The sequence below is a fragment of the Lissotriton helveticus genome, chromosome 7, assembly GCF_964261635.1.
Source record: "Lissotriton helveticus chromosome 7, aLisHel1.1, whole genome shotgun sequence".
NCBI lineage: Eukaryota > Metazoa > Chordata > Amphibia > Caudata > Salamandridae > Lissotriton > Lissotriton helveticus.
Window position 1 is genome coordinate 727833728 of NC_136068.1, and position 15899 is coordinate 727849626.

The following is a 15899-nucleotide window of genomic DNA, read 5'->3' on the forward strand; positions in this document are numbered from 1 at the left end:
TTGATACGCTCACCTACCCTAAAGCTAACACCCAAATATTTCCATGTAAGAAAAGTCTTTTTCTGGAGCATCCACCTCGTTATGGAGCTATAAGATTCTGTGATTACCTTCTAATCTTCTGAAAAAAAAAGAAAACCCTTATTCAGCCTACTCCTGAAATAAAACTGCTCGGGTAACTACCAGTTAGATTAAAAATACCCACTTGTTCTTCCTTTCAACTATGTTTGCTATCTCTTCCCTCTTTCCTCCACCCTCTATCCCTTCTCTTGTCTACCTTTCCATCATACACACCTAGCTACTCCCACCTTTGCACACTGTATTATCTGCCCAACCCTTTCGTATCCCTTTCCTTCTTTGCCAATACCCATGTTCTGTTTGGTTGTCAACCATTATTCTTGTTGCTTATCAGCCATTATTGATGTCCTGCAGGGGCCTATGTAATTTGAAGTCCAACTGCATTCCGTCTATGCACAGTACACTGACACGCAAGGCTTGAGTGTTCTGTACAAGAATGTAGAAATGAATCAATAAATAATTACATAAATAAATAAATAAATATTCTGAAAGATTATAAATCGGATTTCCTTACTCTTCCGCCACCAGGGCTCGCAAGGGCAAACTGGCCTAGGTGAGACTAAGAGTCAAGTGTGAATAAATAACCAACACATTGGTCTCCAAGCCATCACTCAAAGCAAGGAAACAACATCTTTATAGACACTGGTACATAGAAAGGTTACTGTATGGGTCAAACAATTTCCAAAATAGACAACCAGTCTGATGCATGCCACATAAAGTGCAAAACAACCATTGTATGGAATAAAAACATCTTCCATATCGCATCCATGTGATGAGATTGGTACACAAAAGGCAGCCACACTAAACTAAAAATCATTTTGGTGGGTAAAATTCGGCGGATTTTGAAGCGACTCATGTACAAGCATGGGAGTGGTCTAATCTTTTGGGGAACACTTTGTGGTAAAATTTTATGGGCAAAATTCGTGGATTGTCCCTAAACAAGAGAGGCAGATGACAGCTCTTCCACCTAAAACATGAAATTAAAAGAATTGCGTGAAGAGCAGATGCTGGCAAGAAGCCATGGCAAATTTGCAAGGAATCACAGCATCCTTCAATCTTGAGCCGAACTCTGGAAAGGCAGGATGTAATAATGATGTGCTTCTAGTCTGTGCCACCAGGAAAATTTGCCATGAGTTCTCAAAAGGCCTCCTTTAAAACCATGAATGGCATTGGCAGTGCATTGTTTTACTGCTACGTGAAAGGCAGGTCCCCACAGTCGTAGACAAATTGAGAACATGATGCAACCACAGGTCACTTGTGCTCGCAGAGCAGCTGTTATCAAAGAAAGTGAAATGAGACGAGTTATGGAACAGCTATGTACAGTGGGCTCATCTAACGTGGCTTTAAAGGCTTGGTCCTGCTGTTGCTGTGAGAATGAGAATTGCACATGTACGACCACACTCGGGACATGGCCCTTGTTTGTCCAATAATACATTCCTCAGGACAACCTGGCCCCATTCAGGGTCCGAATTCTTGTGTTTTCGGTTTATGTGCTTTCATTCTTGAGAATACAAACAGCCCATCCGCTGGGCAGGCATTACACAAAAGACTGCATTGTGCTTTCATCTCTGGAAAAATTGTGAGCTACCCTGTGTCTAGGAAGGTTAAAGTGACATAGGTAAATTAAGCAAAACTATTGATGGGCTTATGTGACCTACCAATGAACTGTTACTTGTTATGCACTGTAGAATTACAACTTTGCAATAATAAATATTTCTCTTTCTCTTTTTCTATAGTTTGTACTTTTGTAATAAGTCCGATTGCCAGGGAAATTTCCTCTCTGGGAACCTCTCTGGTATCTTTATCTTCATGAAATCCTGGATGCATTTTTCCAGCTCTTCCTCAATGGAGAGCTTTTCTTTAAGGATTTTTTTTTTGCAGGCATTTGACTCACGTGACCCTGAGGTCAGAGTTCGTAGCAAGTCGCTCTTCCGTCGGATTTCCGATTGTTGGACCAGCTGAACTGGACCCTTCTTTGCTGGCCGGTCTAGAGTCTGTATGTTGGACTGGCGCGTGACTGGACCACAAATGACCGTCTCTTGTGGAGAGCTGGCTTCCGACTGGCTGTCACAGCTGGATGTAGACAACTCATTGCAGGATGTGCCGCTCTCTCCTTCCTTATCCTCCTTGCCATTCTTACAGCAGCAGTCACAGTGGGTTGATGGCCATCTAGTTGCGCCACCTGGAAGAAAGAAAAGGCTCAATGAACTCAATAAGTAGGGACATAACCAGTGTTGTCACTTTGCATTTACCATGCCTATGTAAACATCACAGTGATTTCTCAGTAAAAATTGGCCAGGTTAGCTAGAACTTCAGTTTGAGAAAATATTTGTCGCGCATGCGCAAGTTGAAATGTGCAAATCAGACAACTGGGCTCACATTTCCTACTCCACATCACAAAAAGAATTTAGAGACAAACTGTGCTAAGTATTAGAACATAAGAATGTTTGACCTTGTTTAATTTATAACTTTTTACCCTCGTGGGAGGAAACTTCTCATAGCTTTATAGCACTTCCGTCTTGAGCTATACCAGTTGTTTAAAGCACTACTCTTAGGCTCAGGCCTATAACTAGAGTTGCGGGTCTTTAACAACTCTTGTGTTATAGGATTCGGCCACTGGCGTAACGAAAAGTGAGGGGCCTCCCTGCACGGTGCTTAGAGGGGCCCCCTCCGGGCTCAACCAAGAACTCTCCGGCCAGAGTGCAGTGCCGAGGGGACCCCTAGGAGCTAGAGGTCCCCCCAGCACCGCGGGGGATGCGGGGGCCTGTGTTACGCCCCTGGTTTCGGCAGTGAGCTATAAAGGCATATTCATTTGCAGACTTCTACAAAAGGCATATTGGAACATGATTTAAAACATGTTAACATATACAGGCTCTCCTGTTATAATGTGAATTTGATGTGTATTAGGCGCAGTTTAACGGAGACACATGTGAGAGTAAATACTGACCCCATCAAATCCTGAGTTCAAAAGCATATTGTCTATTTTGGCCAGAGACCAACTAGATCAATTAATGAACGTGGTAATGTTCTGCACATGTGGGAACGAGGAAGCAGGATTAATATACTTTTCCCCCTCCAAAACATTGGGAATGACCTGACTTTACAATCAGTGTGAGGGTACCTGCAGAGCAGGATCCATAGTCTGAGGCTTGCCCCCAGTGACTTGTTACCATTAATTGGTGCTCAAAAAAATCAACTCCAGAATATTGACTACAACGATATCATCAAGGTAAGCATAAATAGGTAAGTGCAGATTTACATTTCTTTACTCCATGTCCATGAACAGTGGTGAAATATTTGTCACTTTCAAGTTCACACCTTTAGGGCCTCCCTACGATGTGACGTGACCATAGGTCGGAGACTTTCCGAGTCACATCATAGGTTTCACTTAAGACTGCTGCATTTCAATGCAGGCGGTTGAAAGTCAAATGGGCGGGTCATTCCAGCTGGATTCTAATGAGCTCAAGGAGCCCGTCGGCCAGTCGGAGGTCCCACCGTAATCCCTATGGACGGAGTTTCTGCCGGCAGGGTTATGTTGTCGGTTACTGACAACAATAAAGATTTTGCACGACAGAAATCTGCAAAATTCAATAAAAACAAAAGCTTTAATTTTTGGAAAGTATGAATAGTATTTATGAATTCTAAATAATGGTGCGCAGTGTGAAACTGTTAGGATTTGTAAATGTAAACTTGAGTTTTCAGATACATCAACGTGTTATTGATGACTGGAAGAAAAACACCAATTTATATTTCTAATCTCTACAGCTTTTTGGAATCGAAAAGTATTTGTTTTTGTTTTTAAAAAATAGTTATGAAAAGTATTTAAAATTCAGTTTTTACAAAAATGATTTGCTTTGTAAAACTGGTGAAGTTTATTGATGAAAGCTATGAAAAGTAACAGGCACATATCACCAACCATTCATAACTACTTTCAAAGTCACAAAGATAGGCTTATTTCGTAAAAGTTATAAAAGTTATTCAAAGGTTTGTATCAAGGATTTCAAGAAAGGCAAAATAGGATACAGCTTTGATTTACACATACCGTATGACAGTGCATTAGCAATAGCAGGTTATTGCTTCTGATTGCATAAGTCAAAAATGGCTGCCTGAATTGGCCAGAAATGTAGTTATCCTAATCTCAGTGGACTTCCAACGGAATCAGATAAAGGCTAAAAAAGTGAAGTAAGGAGTTATCAAAGTTATTCGAAGGTTTGTATAAAGAATTTCCATCTTGTAAAAAATTTAAAAGGTTGTGTTTCAATATTATAAAAAATAATATTATACATTAATAAGAATATCATATTAACACAGCAAATTTTTATCATTTGCTTTTAATATCATCACTTTTTTTAAAATATAATGTAGTTGTATGAATGCATGTCTTTGTCAGAAAAACAGCTCTGAAAAGGAATGATCCCTGTCCGTAATGTCTTAGTAAGCAAATAAATAATGGGATGGAATGAGACAAATAATTCAGGTATTCCACTTATCACTTTTCTGCTTTCTAAGTGAGAGGCCCTAAATGCAACAAGTAAGCTCAGACCTGGGTCACATGATCGCTTTACTGAAGCCGAACCTCACCAATGAATGCCAACAAGATTGATACTGGTCTGGATGTTTGGGAGGCAGCTACATGTCCCCCCAGGCAACTTAGCACTGGCCTACGAGGGACAGGGGCTCAACTTGGGGCCCCCAAAGTCTCTTTCCGTTTGCCTTTTCAAGGTCATGGGACCACCATGAACAGGCAGTTGGAAAGGTATATCCTAATCCCTATGGGGTCTCTACGGTGGTGCATCCCCACACAACCTTGTGCAGGCACCGCATGGTGCCTGACACGTGGTTCATGGATATGCACAAAGTGCCTTTCTCTACTGTGGGTTGTGCTGTGGCCCTATTCCTGGGCCGCAGCAAAAGCCACAGTAGAAAAAGCACTTTATGACTGCCTGCACGGCGGTCCTATTATAATAGGACAGATGGAATCGCTGACTCATTGTCGGACGATAACCTGCCCGATACAATGGCGGTCGGTGGTCTGGCCAACCACCATTGTAATGAGGGCCATAATTACGGACAGAGGGTTAAAGGGGTTATTTTCTGAACCCAATAAATGCCAACACCTCTTGCATTTGTGGTGGGTCTGAAAATACATTAGAGTACAGACATTAATTCAGTGCGGATACGAAGACCAGGCTGTCATCAAAAAAGCTACAGCTAATTACCATGGCTGCTTCTTCACTGAACAGGAAAAGGGCATATCTAGCTATGTATCAAAGTGTATGTTCATCTTTCTATTTTTTAAATATATCCATCAATGTATGGATTTCTTGGTCGATCAGTCTAACTACTATCCTTTCCGTCTTCTATCCATCTGTCAGTCTGTATATCTATTTGCAAACAATATTTTAGTTTGTGTTTGACTGTAGGCTTACATGTCTATTGAGAAATCCACCATTTCAGCTCTATATCTATTTTATTGTTAAGAGATGGGTAACAGTCCCAGTGCTCAGAGGTTTCTGAAATGTGAGGGTCTGTGTTTGCGAATATATTTCTATGCTCCCATCACCCTTGAATTGAACATCCCGCGCGTCATACCTGGAAAGTTGGCCGTGACTGTAGGGCACTTTCAACAAACCTATGCGGTAGAGTCTCCAAGATCCAGCTTGAAGCGGGAGGATGCAATACGTAACTTCCAATTCCCACCACCAGCACATCCAGGAGCACTGGGGGACAGCAGCACTCGTGGACTTCATGTACTTTTACAGTACATGGCAACCAGCCACCAGCACTCAATCGCACCCAGAGGAAATGAACGACTTTCATGCATTACACACTGTTCTCAAACTGAAACTATGCCCAAATCATCTATTCAGCTGTCAAGAGGAAGCAGCTGTCCTCCTAGTGCAATGCAATTATCACCTCCAACTCGCACAGATTGTACATTTATTTTAGTTACCATGAAATACAGTTTTGCAAACTCCTCAGAACCCCATACCAGCAGCGAACATATCCAGCTCTAATAATACTTACTGGTTTATCCTAGCAACAGGTGCCTCCTGTCACTTCACCAGGCGTTAAAGGAATAAACTACAATGCATGTTTATCTTTGCCAAACAAAAAGTGTTGGCGTCTCTTCCTCCTAAAGCGTAATATCGGTGCCATTTAATAACTCACCTTCCTGTTTGCTAGAATATTTGTATTCACTTTTGTAACGTTGTTGCCTCATTCAGTCTCCTCTAGCTTTTCCGACTCTGCCTGACTCCATTACTAGAGTTACAGCAAATAGATTCTCCTTCTGCAGGTATTGCAGCAATGTCTCAGTCCAGAGACAATCTGCTGATATCTTGAGCATGCCAAAATCTTAACCTCTTTGCCCAAGATGGCACCCAAACACTCATGAACATCAATTCATCAAAATGCAAGGGGTAGTGGAAGTGACATCACACATCTTTTGAACTTTACTCTCACTCACACACAAATATTAACACATACACACAAACTCACTCGCTCACATAACAAGGCTCTCCACTGCAACCACGCACACAACATACATTTTAATGTATTTTTCCCTTACCTTAGCTGCCAGTGAGAGCTGCGATCACTCGGAAGGGCAGCCTTACCTCACTCCATAAGCGCCCGAGGAAGCATGCGCCAAGTGGCCCCGGTTTAACAAATAGCTGCGGTTCTGCTATGCTGACCTCTGCCCTAGCAGGTGGTAATGATCCTCTGGTACCTGCGGCTGAGGCTGTGCAGGCTCTGCCCATCCTCGCTGCCTTACCTGCAGCATCACAGGAACTGCCTCCCCTAAAGCTACTGGAGAACCTGGTCAAGTCCCTATTGGCCCCGCTCGTTGACCAAGTTAAGGGTCTGGGGGAAAGGCTAGATAGGTTCGAGCAGACCACCCTAGATAACTTTTTTTCCACGAAAACCCCTATCAAACTTCAGTCCAGAGCTAGAGAGGACAGTATGGGTGGGAATGATGGAAAGGGGGCTACAGTGGGCTTAACTCAGGCAAGACCCCCGTTAACGACTGCATCCACTACAGCAGTAGGCAAGGCCTTGACTACTGTCTCCGTGGTCCCTGCTATCGTTCAACCGGGAACTATTATTCATACTGCCCAGGTCCATGCAAGCACCCCCCAGCTACCAAAGAATGTAAAAACTAAACCAGGCCAAATGAGGTTGCCAGTAGGAAGGGACCAACCTAAGCCAAAACAATTGTCTCAGTCCATGGTTGATGCCAGGGGAGTTGGCCCAGCTGCAAAGGCAAGAACAGCAACGAGACATCCGGAAGCTCCTCCCCCAGTGGTCTCTTCTCAGAAGGTGGCCCCAAAATGTCTGCCAGTAAATCTCCCCCCAGAGTGCCACCCTTATGTTGCTGTCCTTATCAATGTCCCCATCTTGAAGGATGCCCAGCTGGAAACCCACCAGGCCCTTAAGAATAAAACCATGCACTGGCTAAAAGCCAAAAAAACCCTACCCAGCGGTGTGGATGGTCTGATTCTTGCAATGCGTAGGGTGGGTTGGGTAGGACAGGGTAAGAAACTATGTGAAGGCGATTGCGTCGTAGTTAACTTTCAAGATACTAGAGTTGCCCACGCAATCTGCAATTCCAACCAGGTTGTGGGCGGTCCTGGTATTGATGTGGTGGATTTATCATACTTCTACCCGCGGCCAGTCATGAACCACCATGGTCTATCCGATGTGGTCACCTACCATAACAACATTGGTGGCCAACGTTACCCTGGGATACCCCAGTTCCAGCCGCATGCGGTATGGCCAAGGTCGAGTTGGGGTCCTATGGGGTACTGACTTGTTGATTCCCTCGGGGAGGCTAGGGGGGATCTTACATTTGGTGGGGCTCCTTTTCTCTCCCGAACGTTGATTAACCCTTCTACCACAACAGGAAAGCATGTAGTCCCTATGGTTAGATGTGAACCAGGTGAGGGGCGGGACACTAGTGGAGATGATAGTGGCCCTCCTACCCCGGTTGAGGCAGACATGGGCGGCGATGTCGCGTCCAGTAGTGTTACAGCTGTGACGGACCCACTTCTTAGGGTTCTCAGTTGGAACGTGGCTGGATTAGACAGGAAGTTGGCCCTGCCCGACTGGAACTGCCTTGTGGAGGATTACTCCATTTGTGTGTTCCAGGAGACATGGAGCAGGGAGCCCACCCATAAGGCGGGTTACTCATCCCACTCAATACCTGCTGTCTATCCGGAATCAGGCAGGGGACGCCCCTCGTGAGGCCTCCTTATTTGGGTGGCCTCTTCTCTTAACTGTAGGGTAGAGGAGCACCAAACTAACTGTCCGGATCTCCTCAATATTACCCTAAAAAACTCCAGGCGTTGTGTTATTCTAAACATTTTTAACATCTATGCTCGGGGCACAAAGGGAGGCAGACAATCGCCCACTATAGCTCTCTTAGAGAGCCTACTCAGGTTGTCCCCCTATAAATCATGCACCCTGGTCGCGGGTGACTTTAACTGTATGTTCGAGCCCCTTGGCTCGGACGTCACCCTTGAACAGGAGGAGGAAGATCAGAGGAGGGGGATACCGGCTCTAGAGCTAACCCCAATCAATAGATGGACGGAAGTGGCCCTCCAGATTAATAGTCTCACTATGGAGTTCGACCTGAGGGCCCTTAACGGCAGGACAAGATCTGATAGAGTGGGCGCCCATACGTTTAATAGGCCTAACCACACGTCAAGAATTGACTATATTCTGCTAGACGTTCACCTATGGAGCGCGGTGAAAGATATGGAAATTATATCGTCCATGGAGAGTGATCACAATCTCCTCTCACTTGCCTTGACTCCTTGGTGGTTGGTGGGCACAGGAGGCTCCTCTCTACGCACCACTGCTCCCGGTGAAACAGTTGTCTCGAATTGCGGCAGGCGGCTGAAGTGGGCTAAGCTCACACTTTCGGTAGAGAAGGTGACCATTATAACGCAGCTATTAGCCGCAGCCCTTGACAATTTGGATCCCCCTGAGGGAGGGTCAGCAGAGGTGTCAGGGGCATTCTGTGACCTGACCCTGGCCATAAGCAACCTGTTTATTGTTCAATCTAGTCACATTGGGGATAAGACACATCCAAGGAGAAGACAGGGTTGGTTCAACCACAAATGCAGGGATTCAAAGGCAGTACTTATTGAAGCTGTGAAATCCAAGTCCCAAACAAGGACTAGGGAGGCCAGGAAGCTCTACTCCTATTGCATTAAAACCGCAAAAAAAGAGTGGGAGGATAATTTTTGGCGGGATCTCTTGGCCGCTAGTCGAGGGACGGACGCTAAGGGATTTTGGAATTTGGTGGGCTCTAGGAACCGTCCTGATGACACACTGAGGACTTGTACGATTCCAGCCCAGACGTGGTTTAGCCACTTTTGGGCCCTATATTCAGCAGTAGAAGGGCCTCTTAATGAGCCATTTTCCCTTCCCTCACTCTCGTTGGATAGAGCCACAGACCTCTTCACTGCACGAGAGGTTATGAACGTTATTAAATCCTTGGTACCCCTGAAAGCAGCTGGCCCTGATGGGCTTCCAGGGGATCTACTCCGAGCCTACCCGAGTGAATGGGGTAAATTGGTTTCTGTGCTTCTGAACGCCATCCTAGAGGGAGGCCCTGTCCCTGAGTCTTGGAAAGGGGCAGAGGTTGTTCCAATTTTTAAAAAGGGCTGTCGGGACCATCCAGGGAACTACAGGCCGATAAGCCTGATAGACTCAACCCAGAAGGTGGCGGGAAAAGCGATCCTGGGGAGGATTCTTCATTGGGTGGACGAAAACCACATATTGTCTGACTATCAGGCAGGCTTCCGTTCCGGTACAGGAACTATTGAGCAAGTGTTTAGACTGATGCTTCTACATTGGAAGGTGGTGGAGCTGGGCAAAGGTAGTCTCTACTTAGCTTTTATTGACTTGAAGACTGCCTTTGACCTGGTTCCTAGGGAGGAACTTTGGAGGGTTCTGCAGGGTCTTGGGCTGCCCCCCTACATTCTGTTGCTCCTTATTAAATTACATACTGATAATTATGCACAGGTGCGGTGGGGCCAGAATGGGGAAAAGACCGATAGGATCCCGGTCCTCAGGGGCGTCCGACAGGGATGTGTTTTAGCTCCCACACTATTTTCCCTGTATGTAAACGGTGTGGTAGAGCACCTGCTTGATGAACCAGCAGATGCACCCTCCCTGGGGGGTGTGCGGATTCCTACCTTGTTGTTTGCGGACGACACCCTCCTCATCTCTAAAACTCCCCAAGGTCTGCAGAAACTCTTGAACCGCTTCCAGGATTTTTGCTCAAGAAGAGGGCTGGTGATAAATGTGGACAAAACGAAATATTTGATCATGCACCCTCCACGGAAACTTGGTCGTCCCCCAGTCCTGAACTCTGTTCCTCTTGAGAGAGTTTCCGAATTTGATTATTTGGGAATTCGTATGAGTGATGCCATGAGCTGGTCACCCCACATTAACAAAATGACCCTTAGTCACAAAAGGGTGGGGGGAGCATTGTTAAGGGAGTATCGTAATTCATCAAAACAATGTGTAGCTCCCGTAATTGACATTTAAAAAGCCAGAGCTGTCACGGCATCATTATATGGGGCGGAGCTATGGGGCCTTGGAAATTTGGAGGCTCTATCCAAGGCAGAGAACACATTTTTGAAGGATATTCTGGCCATTCCTCTCAGTACCCCAACAGTCCCGGTGCTATTGGACGTAGGATGCAAACCGATCATGGACCAGGCTCGCCTCCGGCCCCTCCTTCTATGGGCACGTCTGTGGAGGATTCCCAAACTGAAAACCTATGCGGATGGATTGTCAGAGGTGATGGGGATGGGTGGTTGACACAAGATCAAATGGTTAAGGGACATTAAAAACCTTTTGGGGGAATTGGGTCTGGGGTCTTGTTGGACTACAAAATCTGCCCCACCGAAGGTAACCCTAAAAAAACTATACTGGGAGTGGGTCTCTGCCCAGCTCATTGGCAATCCACGTCACTGCAACTCCACCGCAGCTTTTTTGAAAATCAGAGACGTGGTTGCCTTTGAGCCCTATCTGGACTTTATTACAATTCCAGCAGATCGGACACTTTACATCAAATTCAGAGTGGGTACTTTACCCCTAGGAGACCTACTCTCAAGATGGAACATGCCTGCGCAGGCATCACCCTATTGTGCCCTCTGCTCCACTAGGCGTGAAACGGTGGCACATTTCCTTTTTGAGTGCCCCGATTATTCCCGTCCAAGAAAACGCTGGCTTAAACCTCTTTGCAGTCAATCGGGAACTCGCCAGTATATGGTGGCGCTACGCATTTTATTATCTGACACTTCTTCCCCCATAGTTTGTGGCGTTTCCAAATTTTTAAAATGGGCCTGGTTGATCCGCTTGAAGAGACTTTCCATTGCAATTTAATTCTTTTTAACTAATATATTCTGTGTACTAACGGTACTTCCTTTTTTTACTTGTTCTTAACCTGAATTAGTCTTTTATACTTACGATGTGCTGTTTTATATACCCATGTAATGCTTTTATGATATCTGCATATCGAAATAAAGCTATCAACCAACCAAGCCAGTGAGAGCCATATTCCAGCTAATTGAACTGCATTCTTTATTACACTATCAGTAAATAATACTTTATTCACCCTTAGACCCTTAGTGTCATGAAACATTGACAGAAAACGAGGAATGTGGAGACCCAACCGAAATCCTTAAGGACGAGCTGCCCGTGTTTCTGGAACTGAGTTTGCCGACTCTGAGGCAAGGGGTCGCAAAGGGAGTGCTAGAGGTAGCAAGGCAGGGGTCGCAGCTGCGACCTCTGGTGACCCCTAAATTACATCCATGCGTTCATTCATCCATGGAGGACAGGAGCAGGTGAGAGTTCAGGGTAACATATTGAAATGAGAAACACAAGGTTTGACTCCTAAACAGTCAAACACAACCAAACATACAGAACTGATCTGTGGGAATCACGCAACCGAGCAAAAAATGCACACAGATTAAAAAAAGCACTTCAGCATTATTCTAGTGATAAAAGATGATATACAAATTCTGGCAACTTCAAATAATAATAGGTAATGTTATGAGAACGAACTCAAGAAAGTGCATTACAACAAGTGTTTCCTTTTCAGCTATTTCAGATATATTGTGAACATATTTAAAACAGAACATACAAGTTTATGAACTTATCTTCTGGATAAAAAGAAAGTCAACAGAACGTATTTCCTAGATTTATTTGTAGGTGAATCAAAGGTGCGGAAGAAAGGCAGGGTAGGATACAGCTTTGATTTACACATACCGTTTTACAGTGCATTAACAATAGCAGGTTATTGCTCCTGGTTGCATTAGTCAAACATGGCCGCCTGAATTAGCCTGTAATATAGTTATCCAAATCTCAGTGGATTTCCAATTGAATTAGACAGGGGCTAAAAAAGTGATGTGATGGAGGAGGGGAGACAGGAGGATGTGAGTATTGGGCAAAACAGCCAGGTAACAGTTACTCAGGATTTTTAAGGGCGGATATGTGTTGACACAAATGCCATATGTTCCTTTCAATCAACAAACATAGCTTCATTCAATGTTCTCATTTTGCCCATGAACCAACGCTGTCTCACCTCACATTTTATAAGGATATGCAATCCTGCCGCGCACAAAGTCTTGCATTGTTCCTCTCTACTTAACCAACAAGCTCTCCTATTTTTGTGCAGGAATTCATATATGTGTACAGAAAAGCACAATCGTTTCCTTAGGGAGTTTCCAGTAATATGTATTAAAGACATCTCGTCAATTATGCACAATACGATTGGTAATGGGATTTAAAAACCTGATAATTTATATTCAAGTTGCAACTAGGACAACTCGCGCTTCTTCTTTCCAAGATCAAGAATATGAGTATGATTGAATAATTTGGTGAAAACACCTGTTCTTTTCTATGACATTTTGCTGCATGACTGTGGCGGTAATATTACAAAAAGTTCCCCTAGTATTTACTCACAAGTGGTGACTAGGTAAAATCATCAGTGTAATTCTCAGGGAATATTTGTGAGGTGTGTTACAGCAGCAGAATTACATCATAATACAGTTAAAAATCACAAAAAATGCTAAGATACAAATGCAATTTAAAAACACAAGTAGTTACTTATCAAAATATTTAACAAGTGGCTTTAGCTCAAATAACATGAAGTGGTGGAAAAAGTTGAATTGAGGAGAAAAGGGTTTTAAGGTCAGAAACGAAGAAAAGTTAAGCTCTAAAAATGAATAGTACCTATCTCAGAACCAATACAAAGAGGAAAGAGATGCCCTTGATTTTTTCTTTGAAGTGGAAGCAGCCAGCTACACGGATTCTTCACAGAGCCTGAGGTTTGGAGCAGTTAGTTACTTCTCAAGAATGGTGTACTGTTCAATGTAATTACGAATATGTTTGGTGCTCCCCACGTTTTTTGTCAATTAAATTATTTTGTTAAAACACCTCTTACAGAAACCATCTAATAGGTCTGATAGTCTACGCCAGGTGAACACGTGGGAAAACCTACACTGCGTGATCTATATTTAACTAAAATCTCCTGTTTTTCACAATCTTACTTATTGTTTATGGTGTGTATTATAACCTTTGAAATGTATAGAAATGCTGTTGTCGAAATCGTGTGGCTTAATCAATTTTTATGGCATCCAAAGCCTCTTTGAGGCAAATTGTTTCATAGATTTTTTACCAATATTGTTACTATATAGTGAGCATAAGAATAGTATCAATGGTATCAATAGATTATCAGAAAATTCTAACTTGTTGCACAGGTAATAGAGAAACGCAACACGCATGAACAGGTAGAAAACGATTATTTCCTCAGCTGTTAGTCACCTGGACCATGATAAGTTTATGAGAATAAGGTTGTTATAGCGAGGTGCGATGGAGGCTGCAGAGAATCACGCCTCTGCGTAGTCTCCCGTGACCTGAAGGCTGGACTCCACCCCCTAATGGCGATAGTGAGACGAGACGCTAGCTGAGCTCTCCCGCTCGAAAAAAACCCGCTCGTAATCCAGGCAGTGGCAGAGGGATTTGCCACATAAAATATCGGACATGCGTGAAAAGATGAACGCAACGCTGCTTTGTTAAGAGAAAATGCCGTGTTAAAGCGTCGATCCAGCCTCCAGCCATCTGTCATCAACCGGAGCTCCCAGGTTAAGGTCAGACAGAGTGACAGAGTGATTGATTTGCAAAAACGCTTTGGGGGCTTGGAGGAGGACTTGGAGGAGGTTAAAAAAAAAAACAAAGTTGCTGCTGCAGCTTTTTCTTTTCCGGACTGTGGTCTATGGAGCAGCATTGTTTTTAAGCTATTAGCTTAAACTCGAGTACATTTTCTGTCTTCTGCCTCTGAAAATGAGCAGCTGTCTGAGGTGGTGGCTGGGGTGATTTTGTGGACTTGCTACGGTCAGCGGCTACTCCCAAACCGGCTAGACCACTTGATCTCTGGATCAGGACTAGAGTGCACCACCCGGGTTCCGCCAAAACCCGGCGAGGACCTTTTTTTCTCTAACCTGAAACAGAAATAACCTTGCAATCCTGCAGTGAAGGTAAAAAAGGGTGTAAGGAAGGTGTAAAGGAGAGACCACAATGGGCAAACCCATGAAAGAGGGAGAGGGAGAGGAGGTGGTTAAATTAAGCAAAGTCGAAATGGCCGACCGCTCAAAGGCAAGGACACGACTAGCTAAAGCCAAGAAAGCCGCACGTAAGGCAGCCAAAGCTGAAGAAGAGAAAGGGAAAGATAAGATTAGAGAGGGTAACTCTGCTGAAGATACTACGCCGGAGTCCTCGGAGGGCGAACATACTTTCTCCTCCCCCTCCCTCCCTCCCTCCCACCCTCTCCCCCTCTCTCCCTCCCTCCATGATGAAGATCACTTGAGAGTAACCCTAGAGGGGCGTAAAAGTCTGGGCTCTCTGGCGCAACCTCAGGCAGGGGCTCAAGAACAGAACCCCACCCCTACCCCCACCCAGGTCTTAGTCTCAATCTCAACACCATCGCAGCTAACGGAGGAAATAAGGAAGAGTGATAATGGTGCAAATGGAGCTAATGGAGCAAAGGAACTGAGACACTTCCCTCTTTTTGCCAAGAAGGTGTCCCCGGAATCTCTAGTGCCACCACCTCCTCCACAATCTTCTATTGTTTCTATTGACATTGCTGATTCTAGAGACTCTGCTCTATTGGAGGGGGGGGGGCCTAAGCTCTGAGGCTCTTTTGATATCTGGACCCCAAACCCCACAAACCCCCCACTTGGCAAGGGAGGAGTCAGCCATGGAAGGGGAGACCCCACAGAATGAAACATCAGGAGCAGAAGCGGCAGAAATTGCTAGTATACCCACGGAAGTAAGATATCAGCTAGATATCCGCGAAATGTTAAATCTGATCCTAGATGAAATTCGGGAAATAAAGAACAACCAGCAAACTGAGATAGCCGCTCTCCATGCTAGGATGGATAAATTTGAAGAGCTATACATGGTGCTCCCGAGCAGGATTCAAGAGGCAGAGGGGAGGATTTCTATCCTCGAGGATCGTATGAATCTAGCCTCGGAGGGTGCCAAGGAAGCAGTAAAGAAGAGGATCATCATGGAGAACAAGCTCGAGGAGCTTGAAAATCACTCTCGAAGATCAAATCTGAGAATTGTGGGAGTTCCGGAAGGAACAGAAGGCTCTGATACTGTCCAGTGGGTCAACTCATTCATCCAGAAGTCAGTTCTACCTGATTTTGAAGGAGACCTGACCATAACTAGGGCCCATCGAGTTCCAGCTCAGAGGTTTGCAAACTCACCATTCCCAAGAACTATTCTACTGAACTTTGCAG

At 44.7% G+C, this 15899-nt stretch overlaps 1 protein-coding gene across 1 annotated transcript in view; it reads right to left on the minus strand.

Moving 5' to 3' along the window:
• Positions 1-618: 618 nt before the first annotated feature.
• KCTD16 (potassium channel tetramerization domain containing 16) overlaps positions 619-15899 on the minus strand; it is a 439697-nt gene continuing 424416 nt past the window's right edge. The window contains exon 2 of the mRNA XM_078653052.1: positions 619-2257. Coding sequence (XP_078509178.1) covers positions 1806-2257 — 452 coding nt within the window. The 3' untranslated portion in view covers positions 619-1805. The remainder of the gene's footprint in view (positions 2258-15899) is intronic.